This window comes from Quercus robur, chromosome 3 (assembly GCF_932294415.1).
Source record: "Quercus robur chromosome 3, dhQueRobu3.1, whole genome shotgun sequence".
NCBI lineage: Eukaryota > Viridiplantae > Streptophyta > Magnoliopsida > Fagales > Fagaceae > Quercus > Quercus robur.
In genome coordinates, this window is record NC_065536.1 from 47,441,609 (window position 1) to 47,458,616 (window position 17,008).

General features: G+C 34.5%; 2 protein-coding genes across 2 annotated transcripts; one reads left to right on the top strand and one right to left on the bottom strand.

Moving 5' to 3' along the window:
- Window positions 1-3,071: 3,071 nt before the first annotated feature.
- LOC126718118 (uncharacterized) lies at window positions 3,072-6,829 on the bottom strand. Its single transcript, XM_050420194.1, has 10 exons — window positions 6,558-6,829; window positions 6,386-6,457; window positions 6,026-6,105; window positions 5,380-5,479; window positions 5,247-5,300; window positions 4,579-4,656; window positions 4,242-4,339; window positions 4,083-4,140; window positions 3,566-3,687; window positions 3,072-3,437 (listed from the first exon to the last, which is right to left on the bottom strand). Exons 1-10 carry the CDS (start codon window positions 6,771-6,773, stop codon window positions 3,281-3,283), a joined length of 1,035 nt encoding a protein of 344 aa, XP_050276151.1. The 5' UTR covers window positions 6,774-6,829; the 3' UTR covers window positions 3,072-3,280.
- Window positions 6,830-9,008: 2,179 nt separating this feature from the next.
- LOC126718119 (photosynthetic NDH subunit of lumenal location 5, chloroplastic) lies at window positions 9,009-17,008 on the top strand. The gene is made up of 7 exons (XM_050420195.1): window positions 9,009-9,181; window positions 9,342-9,533; window positions 9,672-9,822; window positions 9,934-10,022; window positions 12,206-12,260; window positions 12,584-12,669; window positions 16,523-17,008. The coding sequence occupies exons 1-7, from the start codon at window positions 9,158-9,160 to the stop codon at window positions 16,673-16,675; spliced, it is 750 nt and encodes a 249-aa protein (XP_050276152.1). The 5' UTR covers window positions 9,009-9,157; the 3' UTR covers window positions 16,676-17,008.

Genomic DNA, 17,008 nt, shown 5'->3' on the forward strand with positions numbered 1-17,008 from the left:
CCTCTCTGTGCTCACTTGATGTGTTATGGTTCGTAGCATAATGGTTTCCTAAGTTTAGGTCCACTGGTAAAATATTTTTGGGAACGTTTTTATTATTTTTGGGGTGTTTTAGACGGTTGAAAAATGTGGTCAATCTTAAATGATTGTCACTTAAATGATTTTTGTTAAGAAAAATAGTTTCTTTGAGGTTGAAAGAGAATAGAACCGCCTTCTTTATTAAACCCACAATCCTCCTTTAATCTCGACCCCCCCTCTCAAAAGCTTCAAAGTGATTAAAATGCATCCTATATTTTATACAAATTTTGGACATAATTCTTACGTAAATGTCCCTGTATTCAAGTTTCACGCATTAAGATAAGTTGTCTCAAAATCTTCCAAATATCTAAAATAAATCTAAAACTATAAAACAATAATCTTTTATTTTTTATTTTTTATTTTATTTTTAGATATGATAGTATTTTAAACTGTTATTCAAAAATAATTTCCGTAAAGAATCTCTAAAAGGACAAATATCATTTAAATGCCCTTGAAATCTTGAAAAGTTTCAAAACACCCCTAATAACCTCTTAAAACCTCATAAATGATAAAATGGTTTTCCTAAGGAATCTCCAAAAAAAATGACAAATTTTGTCAAAATTTCCAAAATGCCTAGGGAATCTTGAAAATTATCAAAATACTTCTAACTAAAATAAATAGTAAATTGTATTCATCATTGTATTTTATTTGTAAATTTGTTCAAACTTCAAAGCTACTGGCAAGAAAGTGTAGCCAGAAAGTCAGACAAGTTTTTTTCTAATATTGTTAAACATACGTCTATAAGTGGTAAATATGGTAGATGCCCATTTTCTAATATAAGAAACTCATGGTCCTTTTAATTTCTAGTTGATTTTTTACCTTTTGTATTTATGCATCTTCTTTTTCTATATAAAGGGATGAAGACCATTTGTAGAACTCAACAAATAATAATATTACTCTTTTTATTTTATTTTATTATTATTCTATGCTGTCCATCTTGATGAAGAGATGGGAGTAATGGGATTTTGATCTTCGTCATTTAACTAAACAACCAGATGGAGGGATAAGATAAGTATGCGAGAAGCGTTCAAATGTGCTATATGATATATTTCTTTTGGTAGACGATATTGAAGTGTTAGATAGATAAAAGCCAAAGCTCCATCACTTTTTTTCTAATCCTTCCAATCAATTAATCTAGGACTAATTTATGTATCAAAAGGTCTAGGTTCAAAATTTTCTAAAAAAAAAAAAATTTGTTGTTGATTGAGGTAGTTTTGTTAATTCATGGATGGTTTTCCAATGAATTGATAGATGATGAAAATTTGATGTCTCAAAATTTCTACAATTGTCCCCAACTTTTAAAAGTTGCATAAAAAAAAAAAAAAAATTCAAGCTTCTTTTTGGAGGTTTCAATGTTGTAATTATGCATGTAATGCGAAATTAGTTAAATGAACGGGTTAGGTCCCCACCTATAATAGATAGGTTGGATGAATAATGGGTAATAACTATATATTCGACATGTTTATGACCCGATTCAAGACCCTATACAACCTATCCATTTGGTGATGATAGGCTACGAATCAATGGTGATCTACAAGAGGTGTTCCAACTTGGATAATTTACACCCTCAAAATTTGCTTCTTTTCTCTTTTTACACTAAAAAAAGTTGACAGTAGTTTTTTTAGTTTTATTTTAAATTATCAATAATTTTATTTTGATTGTGCTTACTTGATTTTAGTTGTACAATGTTAATGTTTTAAAGCACTAAAATTAAAGTCGTCATTTGACATCTACATAAGATATAGCAAAATGGTAACTTTTCGTAAGAGAAACATCGAAAAATGTTTTCCAAAGTATTTTTAAGAACACTACCAAAGATTTCAAAACAAGCAGTTTTTTTTTTTTTTTTTTGAAACTATTTTCATAAAGGGATAGGGTCATGAGCCAAGGCTTTATTTTAATAGATCAGAAGGAAAAGTACTTGGCGGTGGACAACCAACAGACGAAATTCTTAAAGCCCATTTTCCTAAAACATGGACAACTCAACCTAGTTAAAGGGGAACTCCTCAAAGCTCTGGCAAACCAATTCAATATCTTTGATTAAGGCTGACTGAAGCTGAAGGCAGCCAATTTTTAGTCAAAACATTTATACATTCTTTGGGGTCATTTTCTATACCAAGAGCTTCAGCCACAGGGAACAGTTGACAAGCACACTGTATCATTAGAAATTGCTACATCAGTATTCAACTTTAAAAACTGCCAGAACTGTTTTATTACACAACTAGAAGTTTATATCTGGCTTGGCTTTTCCATGCTGCAACTGATTCCTTACTCTCCAAATATAGTCAATGGCAATGACTACGTGCAAATAAACAGAATTGCTCACTAGTTACTCCCTTTAGGCCTTACCCAAAAAGTCATCTTTATGGAATTTCCATTGGAACCCAAACCAGACAGCTTTTGCCAAGACATACTTTTGGAAGAAATGCAAAACTTGATTCCTTTTTCAACACCATGAATGCAACATGAAGATTCGTCAATCTGAAATAGTTTGTCTTGCCCTTTCTTTTGTTGGAAGAGTCCCAACAACTATTCTCCACATCAAAATTTATAATGTTTCATGACCCTTCAAGTACCACAAATTCCTCCATCCAGCACATCTTGTATGATTGGATCTATCAGCTTGACTACACCGATAAGCTAATTTAATTGAAAAAATCCATTTTTAGAGCCAAGCTACATCAATTTAAGAGGCTTGGGAGTTCTTCTAATGGGAATAACAGCCTTGCAGGACTCTTCAACAAATACTTCTCTCAGTATGATAACAACCCAAGAATAGTTTTGATTGTTGATTAGGCTTGAAACCATCAAAATTTCGGCAGTCTCTGAATTCAACATAAAACACCGCCATTGTCTTCAGAAAAGACAATGTCTTTGTGTGTGTGTGCTGGAGCCAAATTCCTTGCTAGTTAAGTTTAATGAAGTGGGACTGAGGGTTTTCATTGTCACACTAATGGAAGTGTGGGGGTTTAAATTAACACAATTTGTTACAGGTATAAAAATAAAGCCATAAAGGTGTTTGGATCCCAAAATATTATCAGTCCCATAGTATAAGGCATGTAATTGGAGATTTATAGGCAATATACTATAAAATTTTTAAAAAAATTTACATTAGAATCACGACTAATAGGAGTGAAGATTACCATCTTCTCAATTTAATAATTTCTCAATGATCCAAGCCAACATTTTACGCTGACAGCATTGCTTAAGACTGAATCCACTGGCCTTGGAAGAGTTGTGTGATTGTTTTACCCATGATCCACTCCAACTCAGATGATGATAATGGAACTTGATTGGCAATAAGAGACACTGCTTCTTTTGCTCCTTTATAACCGCATTCAGGAACAACAAATGGAAAGTCGCTGCATAATAGGATGTTGAGAAATTTTTTTTTTCCCCATTTGATGTTTCCATTCCCACCACCCCCCCCTGCTGGGAATATGAAATATTATCTTTAAACTGAATGAGTAAAAGAAAAGATAAGAGTTACCTGCCCCACATGACATGGTTAGCACCAAAGCTGGAAATGATTTGGGAAAATATGTTGGATAAATCCTGATATGGAAATGGCATTCTTGACACCCTAAAAAGTGCACTGAATTTCACATAAACCTGCCAAATTATGAATAGTTTAAGTTATCAACTGAATAACTGTTAACAATTGCTTAGCAAGAAAGAAAAGAAGAACAAGTATTATGAGTTATATATCAGGACTAATATTAAAACCAATTTAAGTACTCTTGCTCAATTACCCTGGGAGCCCTCTCTGTCTAGCAAAAAACTTAAGGCGCCTAAGGTAAAGCTCTAGACAAAGTATAGCAATTATAAAAGAACAACAACTTCTCTCAATCTCAAGGCTTCCAGCACAAGTGAAAATATAATGTTCTCATATGATATTCTAGTCAGACTATGATCAACCTTGGTGATCTCAATATGGCCACAGTAGCTGGAAATAATCAGGGCTTGCATATATGCTGTGTCTTTTAAAGGTATTCAGGACATGTTACCTGCGGGAATCTAGATAGATTTAGAAGCTCAGAAAAGGCCAGGCTTTCATCATCATTTCTGCAAATTGACATGTAATAAGTATGAAAGTTAATACGGTCTCTATCTAGCTGCAGATTGAAAAGCTTCTTTTAACAGAGTCAAATTACAAAAGAGCTCACGTTGGTGGTTTGCAGAATGCCAAATGATCAAGCAAAACAACTGTTGATGGAAATTCTGTGCACAGTTTCTCAATTTCTGAAAGATGCAGTCTGAGACCCTGAAATACACATCTGATTAATATATTATCATCTTGTCCCCTGTAATCCAATACTTACGTGCCAATTATTGCCCCAGCCACTAAGTAGGTGAATGCACAGTAATTAAGAATGTGAAAACAGAGTAAAATAATGCAATATGTTAAAATAAATTTAAGAAATAGGTTGGGACCTTTTATTTAGATTATTGTTTTGTAATTACTTATATAGGTTTGAGTGGACTAGATAAGAATCATACTACCTTCATACACATGAAACCCACTGGTACTCCAAGTTCTCCTGCCTTGGAGAACATAGCCTTGCCAACTTCATTTGTCATCTGCCAAAACCATCCAACATGTAAATAAAAATAAAAATAATAACGCATGTGCATAGATGAGATCTGCCGTTTCCTTGCACTGCCTTAAATCTAGTACAGATGTAAGGGGATCAGGACACACCATTTGATGGAATGCTGCAAGGAAATTAATAACATCAATCCTAATGGCAGTAGCATTTATATGATTCTCTATCATATGGCATATTGCCTTTTGCCCTCTTCAGTATTACATGCATCTGTGATATAGTTTAAAGGGATAAACAGACCATTTGATAGGAGTTCTGGAAAGAAACTTCCAATTTTAGAACTCAACAGCTAGTTTCTGTCCTTATATTTATACTTTCATGAACCATTTGCTTGCCTGGGATGTCAGGGGCTAGAGTGGACAAACAGCATTTACGAGATTAATGTATGTGAAAAGAGTATAAGAAAATTTTCTTGCTTTGTCCTAGACAATGAGATAACTAGTGCCAAAAAAACCCCTAAAATATGTTTTAAGTTTTCACAAAATTGATCTATGAAATAAAGGGGAAGAAAGAAAATACATTCAGGATAAACAGCAGAGACTATGCTCACTTGGTGATTACTACCTGCTGACCAGATGGCCACAAATATGGATTAAAGCGAACAGCGCGATAGCCATCCTATCATGAAAGAACACTGTGTCAACATTAATGCTCTGAGAAAAGAGTGGTACATGGTTATATGAGATATTCAGTAGACCTTTAAAATGAGATGCTCAAGCTGCTTAACCCCACTTCCATCTTCAGCTGGATTTGCCAGGCAGCAACCAACAAATTTGGTTGGGTACTTGTTCAGGACACTGTCCAACGATTAAGTTATTAACTTGGTATAAGGCAATACCTTATAGTGTTACGTGGTGAGAACCATAACATGGAAGCAATCAAATAAGAAAAACTACTATAATTAATAAAACACATCAAGAATATATGAAAGATCTGACTATGAGTCCTGCCAATTAACTGTTTAGCAAACACGATCCAGAGATCACTTCTTGAACGAAGTGTGGCTTAAAAGTGGAGGAGTTTTAAAACATGCTAACCAACTGATGAACTTCTCACATTTGACCATCGTGATCTTTGAAAATTCCAATTTATAGGGAATAGATGGGTCCTCAGGTTTAGTGTAACTTTTAAGCCATGACTCCAATATGAGTTATATTGGTTAGATGCTCACATCATATAAGCTGCAAAAGATGTTTTCATCCATGCCAAGAAACAATTATAAATGTGACTTTGAAGCTTTTTGAAATATTGATTGTTACACAAAAGGGAGTAAAACAAAATCTAGTACATATCTAAAACAAAATCTAGTACATATCTAAAAACTTAATATGGGTTCAACAAACCTTGTCACAAGAGAATGATCAAACTTATGATTAATGGGCTGTACAATCAGTGCACCATCTACACCTGCTTCTGCCATGCACTGTGGATAGTAAGAGTGTAAGACATTATAACAGTTACTCCAAACTCAGCATATTAAGAAGGAAATGACAAAATGGATTTGTTTTCATATTCAAAATGATTAGAATAAGCACATCCTTCAAAACCAAAGTTACTTAATCAAACTTAAACAGATTCTTTATGACAGAAATTAAAAATAGCCCATGCCCAAAAACTAAAAAATATATCATCAAAAATATCATAAAATAAAAGCAGCAAATACAGAGACAGAAAAACACATATAGGTTGAATAAAAGGCATACCTCAAGTAAGAAATCAACATTTCCTGGTAAAGTGGGCTCTTGGCCAGGAAAGTAAGGGTATTTATCTGCAGCCTTAAGAAAAAAAATATAAAAAAAAGCAAAATTTCACTCATTCTAGATATTCTAAGAAACAAGAAAAGTACTTTCCAAAATGCTTTGAGAGTGGTTTTACCTCTTGGGGAGATGCCCATACATGTAAATGTGAGTCTATTATTTTGGTCTGAGAAGGAGGAGTCTTGGTTTGTGGTTCACTGGTGGTGGCCATTTTGGCTGCTAAGATTCTGAACTGGGATTCCTTTGAAAAATAAGAAATGGGTTGTGGACAATAGTAATTAAAATGGTGAAGAGGTGCTGAAACTGAAAGCAGAGGCTTAAATCTCATTGCCATTTTTGGCTTGCAGAGACTTTGAGCTGGGGGGCTTAATTGAAAAACAACCAAAAGGGTCGTGAAGAATTATGAATTTTTCATAAAGCACATGTAGTGGCGACTTTCTGAGTTTTTACGTCGACATTCTAATCTTCCTAGAATATTTAGTAACGATTTGATAAAATTTGTTACCAAAATCCTGTTACAACCAACTTTTTTGTTGTTGTTGTTGTAAATGTGGTCTTTACTAGATATGATTTTATTTTTTGTTTATTTTTATAAAGTTTTAACTTATGGCGCTGGATAATTACCATTTTCCATTATTAAATTAAGATGTTAATCGATTTTTTTATTAATAATTTATTTATTTATTTATTATCTCTTTCATTGTAACTTTTGAGACCAACCAACAACTAGAGATGGTATTCCTTCAGCGTTGAAGTTTTCAGGTTGGTTTTCTTATAAGAAAGCACATTAATCTTTAGAAAAAATAATTAATATACTATTCCTTTTTGTTCTCTGTTTTTTTTGCTACAAATATATGAATATTTTTTTATTTTACAAACGAGTGCTCTAAAGGCACTGGTTAAGAATTTAGTTAAAGAAAGTTTTTATGGGAAAATAAAAAAAGGCAATTAATGTTTTGACAGCTTTTTTCATTTCCCATAAAAATGATGTCAAAATTTTCTTTAATTAGATTCTTAACTAGTGCTCTAAGGGCACTCGTTAGCATGATCCTTCGAGGCTATTCCATGGACTAGCATAATATAGTTTTTGATAACTTATTTACTCGAAGAAGGGAAAAAAAATTAAAAATAACTCATTTTTGAGAAAGTTAGTTTATAAACTTTATATGTTTATTTCCTTGCCAGCCAGTAAATAAAATATTATGAAATCAACATTATTATCAAATAGACAAGTGTTACACTTTCTGAGTAACTTTATATGCCCGCAATGGGTGCTTTCTTTGTTTTATTAACATATTATGTTTTATAAAAATAATAGGACAAATTACAACTTGTTCATTTGTTATTTGACTGAAATTCAAGTTGCATATCTGGAGTTGAAATTTAACACTTTACCCACCTGAAGTTAGCTCCTCAATTAGATATCCTTAACTCACCTTTGTTAAAATGAGCTAAATATGTAATTTTGCTATACTTTTATGTCTTTCTCCTCTAAAATCACAAAAAAACATAAAAATACTAGATGAATAAGATCAAAAAGAATCTAGTAGAACACTTGCATTATGAGATTTCAAATTACAGATAGACGACTTAAGTTTCGTTCAGACCTAGGGGCGGCTTGATGCATTTAGGGGCCTAAGGCAAAAATTGATTATATTGTTTTAGATGCAAAATTACTACTAATTAACATGAACAATGTAAAATTTTTTCTTTTTTTAGAAATTTTATAGATACAAAAAATTTGACAAAACTTTTCACACTTGTTGATATGACAAATTGATAGTGGTAAGTAAAAAAGTGGGGTTAATGGTAGACCTACATGAAAACTAGTAAAAATTTGCTAACTCAACTCTTATTATTATTTTATTTTTTTAGAAGTGTAACATTCACAATATTTTTCATAACAAATCCTAGGTTTTAAGTTGCTTCTTGTTTTCTATTTGAAAACACCACTATAATTATTTTTTTTGCCATCAATAACAGGCTGTAACAACCTATTATTTAGCATTTGTTGTAAAAATGTTGTGAAAAATATTGTGGAAGTAGCATTTTTCTCTCTTTTTTGTTTGTTTTTCATTTGATAAAAAATATTATTTTATTTATTGATTATAAATAACACTATTGGTTAAAATTTGGAGGCATTTTTTTTACTTGGGGCCTTAAGCGACTGCATCTATTGCTTTTACTATTCAGCCGGCCTTGTTCAGATCTTAAATGGGTAAAGTGTCAAATTCCAAACCACAAGTAGATAACTTAAATTTCGACCAAACCACAAATAGGTAAGTTGTAATTTTTTCAAAATAATATTTTATTTTGATCTTTAGCAATATCAATATTTTTCATTCATCAATCTAACGAAAGAAACCATCTTTACATGGTATAAAAAAGATTAGAGATTTTGACAAAAAAAAGAAAAAAAGAAAAAAAAGATTAGAGACAAAATTGATATATTTCAAAGCTTAAGGACCGAGAAATAACCTTAAAAAAAAGTTGGGGGAGAAATAGAAAAAACCGCGAATATTCGTAGGGGATGCCAAAAGGATGCAACGGTCATTTGCGAAAAACGAAGGGAAGTTTGTGTAAATTACACAAGACATTGTCAGTTGTCACCGAGACCTCTCTCAAATTCATCGTTCCTCACTCTCTCGAATTCATCGTGATTCGGGCTTTATTATCACTTTATCACTCACCTGACCTTATTCTTCGCTCCCTCCGTCAATGGCGTCTTCACTTACAACCCTTGTAATAAATCAAATACCTTTATTTCTTTTCTTCATTTCTTTTTCCCACACTTTCTCGGCAACCAAGCAGGGCGTACATTCATACATAATTGTTTCGATTTCAATTTTCTTCCCATTTCTCTCTCTCTCTCTCTGACTTTGCTTTACTCGTGATTTTGCAGTCAAATGTGGGGTCTCTCTCGGCTCCAACAAGCGTGTCGAACAAGGGGGTTCTGGTTCCCACGTGTAACTCTCTCAAGCTTCGGAGATCCTCATTCTCCACCTCGTTGCGTATAAGCCACCTCACTTCTTCGTCGAACCCTTCTTCTCGGAGAAGACTCGGGTTTCTTAGCCCAGTTCGAGCCAGTGCTGAGGTTAGGGTTTTCACTTATACTCTCTGTTTGGTTACTGCGAAAATATCTATGTTTCTAACATTTTAGTATTATTCCCAAATGTAGAGCTTAATGTGAGTGTGTGTGTTTATTTTATTTTATATTTTGTTAAAATTGCAGGAAGCTACTGTACAATCAAAAGTTACTCAGAAAGTGTATTTGGATATAAGCGTTGGGAATCCGGTGGGGAAGCTTGCCGGAAGGATTGTGATTGGATTGTATGGTGATGATGTGCCCCAAACTGCGGAGAATTTCCGTGCCCTTTGCACAGGTTGTCTCACTAATTCAGTTTTCTTGCTTTCTTTGTTAGTTGTCTGATCTGGGTGATAATTTTGGTTGCGTTTTCATCGAATCTCAATTGTTAACTGTTTATCTTGATTAGGAGAGAAGGGTTTTGGATACAAAGGTTCGACGTTCCATCGTGTAATCAAGGACTTTATGATTCAAGGAGGGGACTTTGATAAAGGAAATGTGGGTGATTTTCCTATGCTTATACTTTCGTAGTTCGTTTATGTTTAATATTTTGTTGCACTGCAAATGATGATCACATTATTGATATCAGTGAATTTATTTTTTTGGCTATTCATTAAAATTTGAATCGACGTAAAAACTCAATGAAGTTAATGTACGAGAACACTATCAGCCACCTATCAAAAAAGTAAGATAACAATATCAACCAATTTGCAACATTCTAGTTGTATAAACAATTGTATGTAACTATAGGACCACATCTGGTATTGATATAGATGGCAGCTTGAACAGGTATTTTATCTAGCTGAAAACCTAAGTTTCTAAACTTGAGAGTCTTTGAGTTCCCCCTAAATTAGTTGTGGCTATGGATATGGCTGGAGTTTTTTTTTTTTCTTTTCCCTTGTCAAATATATTTTTGTCTCCTGCCAAGAAACAATTGGCTCCTCTTGGTATTTCCAACGGAGATGTCTAGGGTTCAAATCCCCACCACCCCTATTTTAACTATATATATATTTGTCTCCCTTACATCCTAGTTCCACAACTTTGTTATTTTATTGAAACCTTGATAAATAATTTTTACTGGGTTATGACTTAATGTTTTGGTTGACCCAAAGTTGTAGGGATTGAAGCTTTGTATAGTGAATAAACCATGACCTCTCCTAGACCCCGCAAAATTGGGAACTTGATGCACTAAGAAACTATTTGGTAGTTGATTAGAATCTATAGATGTGAAGGATTAAATTTTCCATGCAATCTCCTTGAGATGGAGAATACCATCCACTGGCATTCTAAGTTGGTAGGGTGACATTGATGTCAGTGCTAGGAAGACATTGTGAAGTGTAATGCTGGAGTTCTAATTCCATGGAGACTCTTCAAAAATTGCTTCATCTAGAACTGTTGATGGTTTTCTCTTGGAGGAAAATTTTCCTTCCTTTTTAGAGTTTTGAGACATAGAGAAAGTTCCTCCAATCCATTACATGGCGACCAAGATGATCATCCATGTGTAAGTTTAATCACACAACCTCTTTAATTAGTCATGTGAGTTTTGGATTACTTAATAAGTCGTGTTATTAAAATACATGTAAATGAACATCTGATCGCCACGTAAAGGATTGGATGGATTCTTTCAACTTGGTATGGAGGAAAATTTTGTCCTTTTGAGACTTGTTCAACCCATATGAGTATTATTATCTAGTTGCAACCGCCTATAACAGACATCCAATAGAGACCCTTGTTTGTGCTACCCTGATTTTTGACAAAATGAGTAATATTGATCTGATTTAGAATCAAGTTTGTTGATTTCAAATGGCACCTCCTCCCCGTTGCGGACATGAGATGCAAAACATGATCTCCTGAGTGATATTTATTTTCTAGGTTTTAATTTTCCTTTCCATTCCTTTCCTTTTATGTAATTGGTTTGGAATTTATTTCCTTTCCTTTCCTTACTTGGTCAAAAAGGTAGTTCCTTTCCTTCATTGATTTAGCTTGGAAACTTTATTTATAGGCATCAAGGTTTATTATTGTTATGGTTTTCCTTGATTAATAAAATATTTTGTTGAAAATTTTCCAATTTCTTGGTGCTGATTCTAGGAAATTCTTGGTGTTTGACCTGTAATTTTTTTAAATTTTATTATAATTTTTTTTCATGCTTGGTATTAACTCCTTGGTTTTGTTTTCTTTTCCGTACCAAGCAACCATAGCATTTGATTTCTATTTTTATTTGATTTTTCTATTCTTTCTAATTACTGTTAATTGTTTCATCGTTTGAGAATTTTGTGCTGCATCATGCCATCATCCTATTAAAGGGCATGGTGTAGGAATAGATCATATGTTCAAGACCCATTAGGTGTGCAATCTCCAGTTAAAAAAGTATAAATTCTTATTGTAATCTGATAGTAGCATGAGGCTCCTAAACTTAACTGAATAAAGCCTTGTTCCAACTTCTTTGGCCAGTTGCCTGGATTCCTTTTTTATCCTCTCAGCTCTAACAGACTAACACTGAATCTTTTATCAAATTATAGGCCATTTTAATTTGAAAAATTCCTGTTTGCCATCTTGTTTCTGTTTCTGGAAAATGAAAAAGTAACTTTTATTTTGTAATATTGGTTGTATCTTATGTGGGCATTTAAGCTTGAACTTTCTAGTAGATCCCTCAACTGATTCTCTATAACTTGAATTTGCAGGGAACTGGAGGCAAAAGTATATATGGTCGTACATTTAAAGATGAGAACTTCAAGTGTAAGTTAATTTCTACTTCTCATGCAACAATTGTAGCTGGTTGGGTTTGTTTGTCTATGGAGACCACCTCAGATCTTTGCATGTTAGAAAAGGATAAATAAAAAGATCAGATATCGGAACTTATTGACTGGTGATGTGATCTATAGTATATTTGTTTCATTGTGATTTTCTATTAAAAAACTGAGAATTGTTGGTATGAATTTACTGGCTGGTGCTTTCTGTCATATTAGATTTTTGTGATAGTAGATCATCTTTTCTACTCTCTCTGTCTCTCATGTATAGATTGCACCTGTGCCATTGCTCACCTTAATGATGCTTTGCAGTGTCTCATGTTGGACCGGGAGTTGTTAGCATGGCAAATGCAGGCCCCAACACCAATGGAAGTCAATTTTTCATATGCACTGTTAAGGTACCTAAATGCATACTTTTCTATGTTCTTCTTATTAACTGGCTGAGAGACTTTAAATGCTTTACCATTCTATGTTCCTTTATTCCTGTGTTTCAGAATCCCCTGTTTTAGAGATTAGAGAATACATACGCAGGAACAATAGTTTTCAATGTTTGTCTTTGCTAGGGAATCAATTTCTGAAAAAGTTTGCACACCAATTGTTTATTGAAATTGCAATGGTCCAAATGTCTAAAAATTGATTTATCTGTTGAAACATTCCTACCCAACTTCACCTGAGAGGGTCAGTCGGTTTTGACTTTTGATGGAGCTGATGCAGTCATGGAAGATTGATTTGTAACTATGTAAATTTGTTTATTCAAGATTTATTTTATGTGACCCATGTGTCAATGAGACTCACATGTGAACTCCAATTGAAGTAAAAGTTGCATGGTGTAAAGATGTTTTAGGGTTAAAATAGTTATTTTTTATTTTTTATTTTATTAGTTATGGTTAACTTTTTTATCTAGGGGCAAATTTGAGATTTATGCAATTCCTGCGAATTAAGGGTATTTTGGTAGTTTATTCAAGTCTAGAAAATTTTAGGAGATCCTCAATATCTTAGGTTTTATTTTCTTTTAGTTCAAGTTAGTTTTTTATCTGGTTTTCAGCTTACTAGTTAAACTAGGAGGCCTAATACTACTAATACATGAAAGAGTCCTTATACACACACACACACACACACACACACTCAAAGGGGATGAAGTGAAGTATCATCTAGTTAAAGACTTTGCTGCTTGTCAGCCAATTCAGTTGGGGGGATTGGGTACTCAAAGTCTTCAAATTTCCAACATTGCCCTTTTAGGTAAATGGTTATGGCAATTTGCTGGTGAGACAGATACCTTGTGGAAATTAGTTATAGTTACAAAATTTTGGTGCAGCATAGGTGGTTGGAGCTCAGGGTTATCAAATGATCACATGGGGTTTCAGTTTGGAAACACATTAGAAGTGGTTGGGATAGATTTTCTGAGTTTGTACTGTTTGAGGTGGGAAGTGGCTACCATATTCATTTCTTGGATAACATGTGGTGCGGTCACATTCCTCTTTCAGTGTCTTTCCCTTGTTGTATGGGATTGCTCAGAGGAAGGATGCAGTTGTAGCTGATGTTTTGGGTGGACAGAATGGGTCTATTCATTGGGATATTCATTTTACTTGTTCTATCCTAGATTGGGAGTTGGAGAGTTTACAATCTTTCTTTGCTTTATTGTATTCCACTAATGTTGATCGGAATGGGATTGGTAAAATGGTGTGGAAGCCTGCAAAGACTGGATGTTTTGAAGTTAATTCTTATTATAGAGCCCTAACGACTGGAGGAAGTCATGTCTTCCCTTGGAAAAGTAATTTGAGGGTGAAAGTTCCTTCTAGAGTGGCTTTCCTTTACTTGGCCAGGGGAAAGATTCTCACCTTGGATAATTTGAGGAGGAATATTTATATTTTCAACAAATGCTGCATGTGCAAGAACTGTTGGGAATTGGTGGATCACTTGCTCCTTCACTGCTCTTATGCATGTTGGCGGATGTTTGTGTTTAGCCTCTTTGGGGTTTCTCGGGTGATGCCTAAGCAAGTGGTGGATCTGCTAGCTTGTTGGAATAGAGGGGTGGGCAGGTGTTGGGCAGCAGGGGAGCAATTCCACAATGCATTGAACTGAAACAGTTTTTCTTGCTCACTTTGTCTGACTAGATGACTGCAATGAGCGGTCTTTTTATCCCCCTTTTTTGGAATTTTTAGATTCGTGTTATTTTAATGTTTTGTTTCCTTTAGTACACATCCTGTTTACCATAGGAATAGTTTGTATGCCTCTCTTCTATTAATAAAGTTCTTTTACCTATATATACACACACACACTCAAAGGGAGATAGAGTTTGATTAATAAAAATATTGGGAGCATTGGTGCATGTTGGCCTTTGATTAATAAAGTTCTTTTCTTCTCCTCTTTCTCGCGGTGAGTACTATTCATACAGCCATAAACACCATAGGATTCTCTTTTTTCCTTTTCCCGACAGCCCCAAATCAAGCGTTTCTTTTAACTATCAAGACCCTAAAATCCCACATACTTTCTTCTACCAAATAGGCATCAAATAACTTATCAAGCCACCTTTTAATTCCTTTCTTAACAATTCTCACCCTTGATCTGTAAATTCTCCTAACCCTAAACCAACCACAAGCACATGTAGACAAATTTCCCCATTTGTCCCACATCAATTAGGTTTCAGAGTCAGATTCTTACCACAAGTTATTTTTTGAAATCTTTTTTTGCCTACTGTGCGATAAAGTTTCTCACCCAAGATAGCAGTGAACAGGAAATTAAAGTCTTAAGTCTTTTTCTCAAGACTACAAAGGAACAGAGAAGACTTTAAAGCGTGTTCAATAGATGCAAAACTAGAAGATTTTTCTACTATATGAGAAACTTTGGATAAGCTTACAGTTGCTTTTTTGGTTAAATATCCTTATAGAACAACAACTTATCAAGAACTTAGATATTCCAAGTTGACCCAAAATATGATGGATATAGCCTTACCAATTTGCTGCCATAACAACCTCAATTGGTGTTGGTTCAATGCTACAAGGCGTCGTATTAAGGAGAGAAACTCAGCCTTATGATTCACCTCAAATCCAACTTCAAGAACAACCAAAGGGATGCATTACAAGGACAAAACCTCTCTGCCTCTTCCCCCCTCCTCTCTCTGTGACAAAGCCTCCCCCATCACCCCACAATGGAGGTCATCTTTGTCTGAGGTCTGATCCAAAGCCACCTTGCAGGTATGATCTTATGGAGGGAAATGATGGTTGGTTTTGATGATAATTTTTCTTATCAAAGGCTTTGTTTTCTTTTACGTATTTAATAATTGTTTTGAATTGGGGCTTGCATGTCCATTCAGCTAGAGTCAGGGTTTTAGAACCTGTGTGGACATGGCCAATGTTCGCTACCTTTGGGAGCATTTGGTCTCTATCTTTCAAGTGGTCCAATACCCACTATAGTACTCTATTTTTGTAGATGATGATGTTGGTGGTGGTGGTGAGGTTGTAATCTCAAATTACCTTGCATGGATTACTGGGAACAATGACCTTGTATAGATTGCGCTTGTGTATACAGTTTTGAAAATGATTATACCCATGGCACTTATAATTAGCTATGATTTGGAACTTCTATGGGGGGGCATTTATTTTTTATTTTTGTCCTATGGGGGTTTTGGATACACTGTCATGGCCAAGGCTGCTATTATCAACTATGATGACCAAAACCAGGAGGTACACTTCAGTTGGCTTCTCAAACTAACTTGTTGCCATTGGTTTCCATCACTTTTCACCTAACATGTTCAGTTCAGGACCTCGGGTGACTGGTCTATATGCAAGTGCAGCTCGTGCCGAATTGATCTGTGAACAGTCCAACTTGTCAAGCCCTGAACTGGGGAATTGTGTTTCATTAATTATTTCTCCTGTCTAAGATTCAAAAATTGCTAGTTGCATAGTTTTCAGGGTTCAGTCAGCTCAGCTGATTACAGTAAGCATGCCATATAAGGGGAGATTAATATATATTTTTTTGATAAGTAAGGGGAGATTAATATTATAATATGTTTCTGAATATACTTCTTTCTTGGTTCTCTCCTTCCTTTCTGCATTGGCTAACTGGTATCTTAAGTAGCTTTTGGTTGTTGAATGCATACTGGATGGTTGACTGCCTAGTTAAACAAAATTCTTTTAACATGTTTACTTCGGGTGGCCTGGTGTGTATAATGGAATGTCACATTTGCTTAATGAAAAGAATTTAGAAGTCATTTTATAGTCATATAATGTTATGTTTCTCTTTTATTGGCAGACACCTTGGCTGGATCAGAGGCATGTTGTGTTTGGGCAAGTTCTAGAAGGCCTTGATGTTGTTAGGCTGATTGAATCACAAGAGACAGACCGAGGAGATCGTCCCAGAAAGAAGGTGGTTGTATTTGACTCTGGTGAGCTTCCAATAGTCTGATGCGGGTGTTCCAAGTTGTTTTTCTTTCCCTTGCTTTGCTTAGGAACTTTGAACCCTTCTACCCAATTCATAGGGCATCTTTTTGGGTGAGTTCTACACCCAACTACAAAGGATTTTTGGTTAAATTTGTATCCCAGAAGAAATAGAGTTCTAGCATTGGGAGCTATGACCAGATTAGAGAATTCTCTACTATTGTTGAGGATTCTTGAATATGGTGGAATTTTCATACATTACATGCAATGTGAATAAGATGGAGGCTAATAGGTAACTTAATGAGATTTGTGCACTATCAATTGCTGTTATATACATACGCTGGATGCACTGTTTTCTCTA

Bases quoted from the DNA above. Each gene is read 5' to 3' on its own strand.
- LOC126718118 (XM_050420194.1), bottom strand. From the start codon at position 6,773: ATGGCAATGAGATTTAAGCCTCTGCTTTCAGTTTCAGCACCTCTTCAC. The intron at 4,340-4,578 runs GTAGTATGATTC...TGTGTATTTCAG, and splicing joins TGGGTTTCATGTGTATGAAG to GGTCTCAGACTGCATCTTTC. The intron at 4,141-4,241 runs GTGAGCTCTTTT...GTCAATTTGCAG, and splicing joins GCATTCTGCAAACCACCAAC to AAATGATGATGAAAGCCTGG.
- LOC126718119 (XM_050420195.1), top strand. From the start codon at position 9,158: ATGGCGTCTTCACTTACAACCCTT. The intron at 9,534-9,671 runs GTTAGGGTTTTC...TTAAAATTGCAG, and splicing joins CAGTTCGAGCCAGTGCTGAG to GAAGCTACTGTACAATCAAA. The intron at 9,823-9,933 runs GTTGTCTCACTA...TATCTTGATTAG, and splicing joins TTTCCGTGCCCTTTGCACAG to GAGAGAAGGGTTTTGGATAC.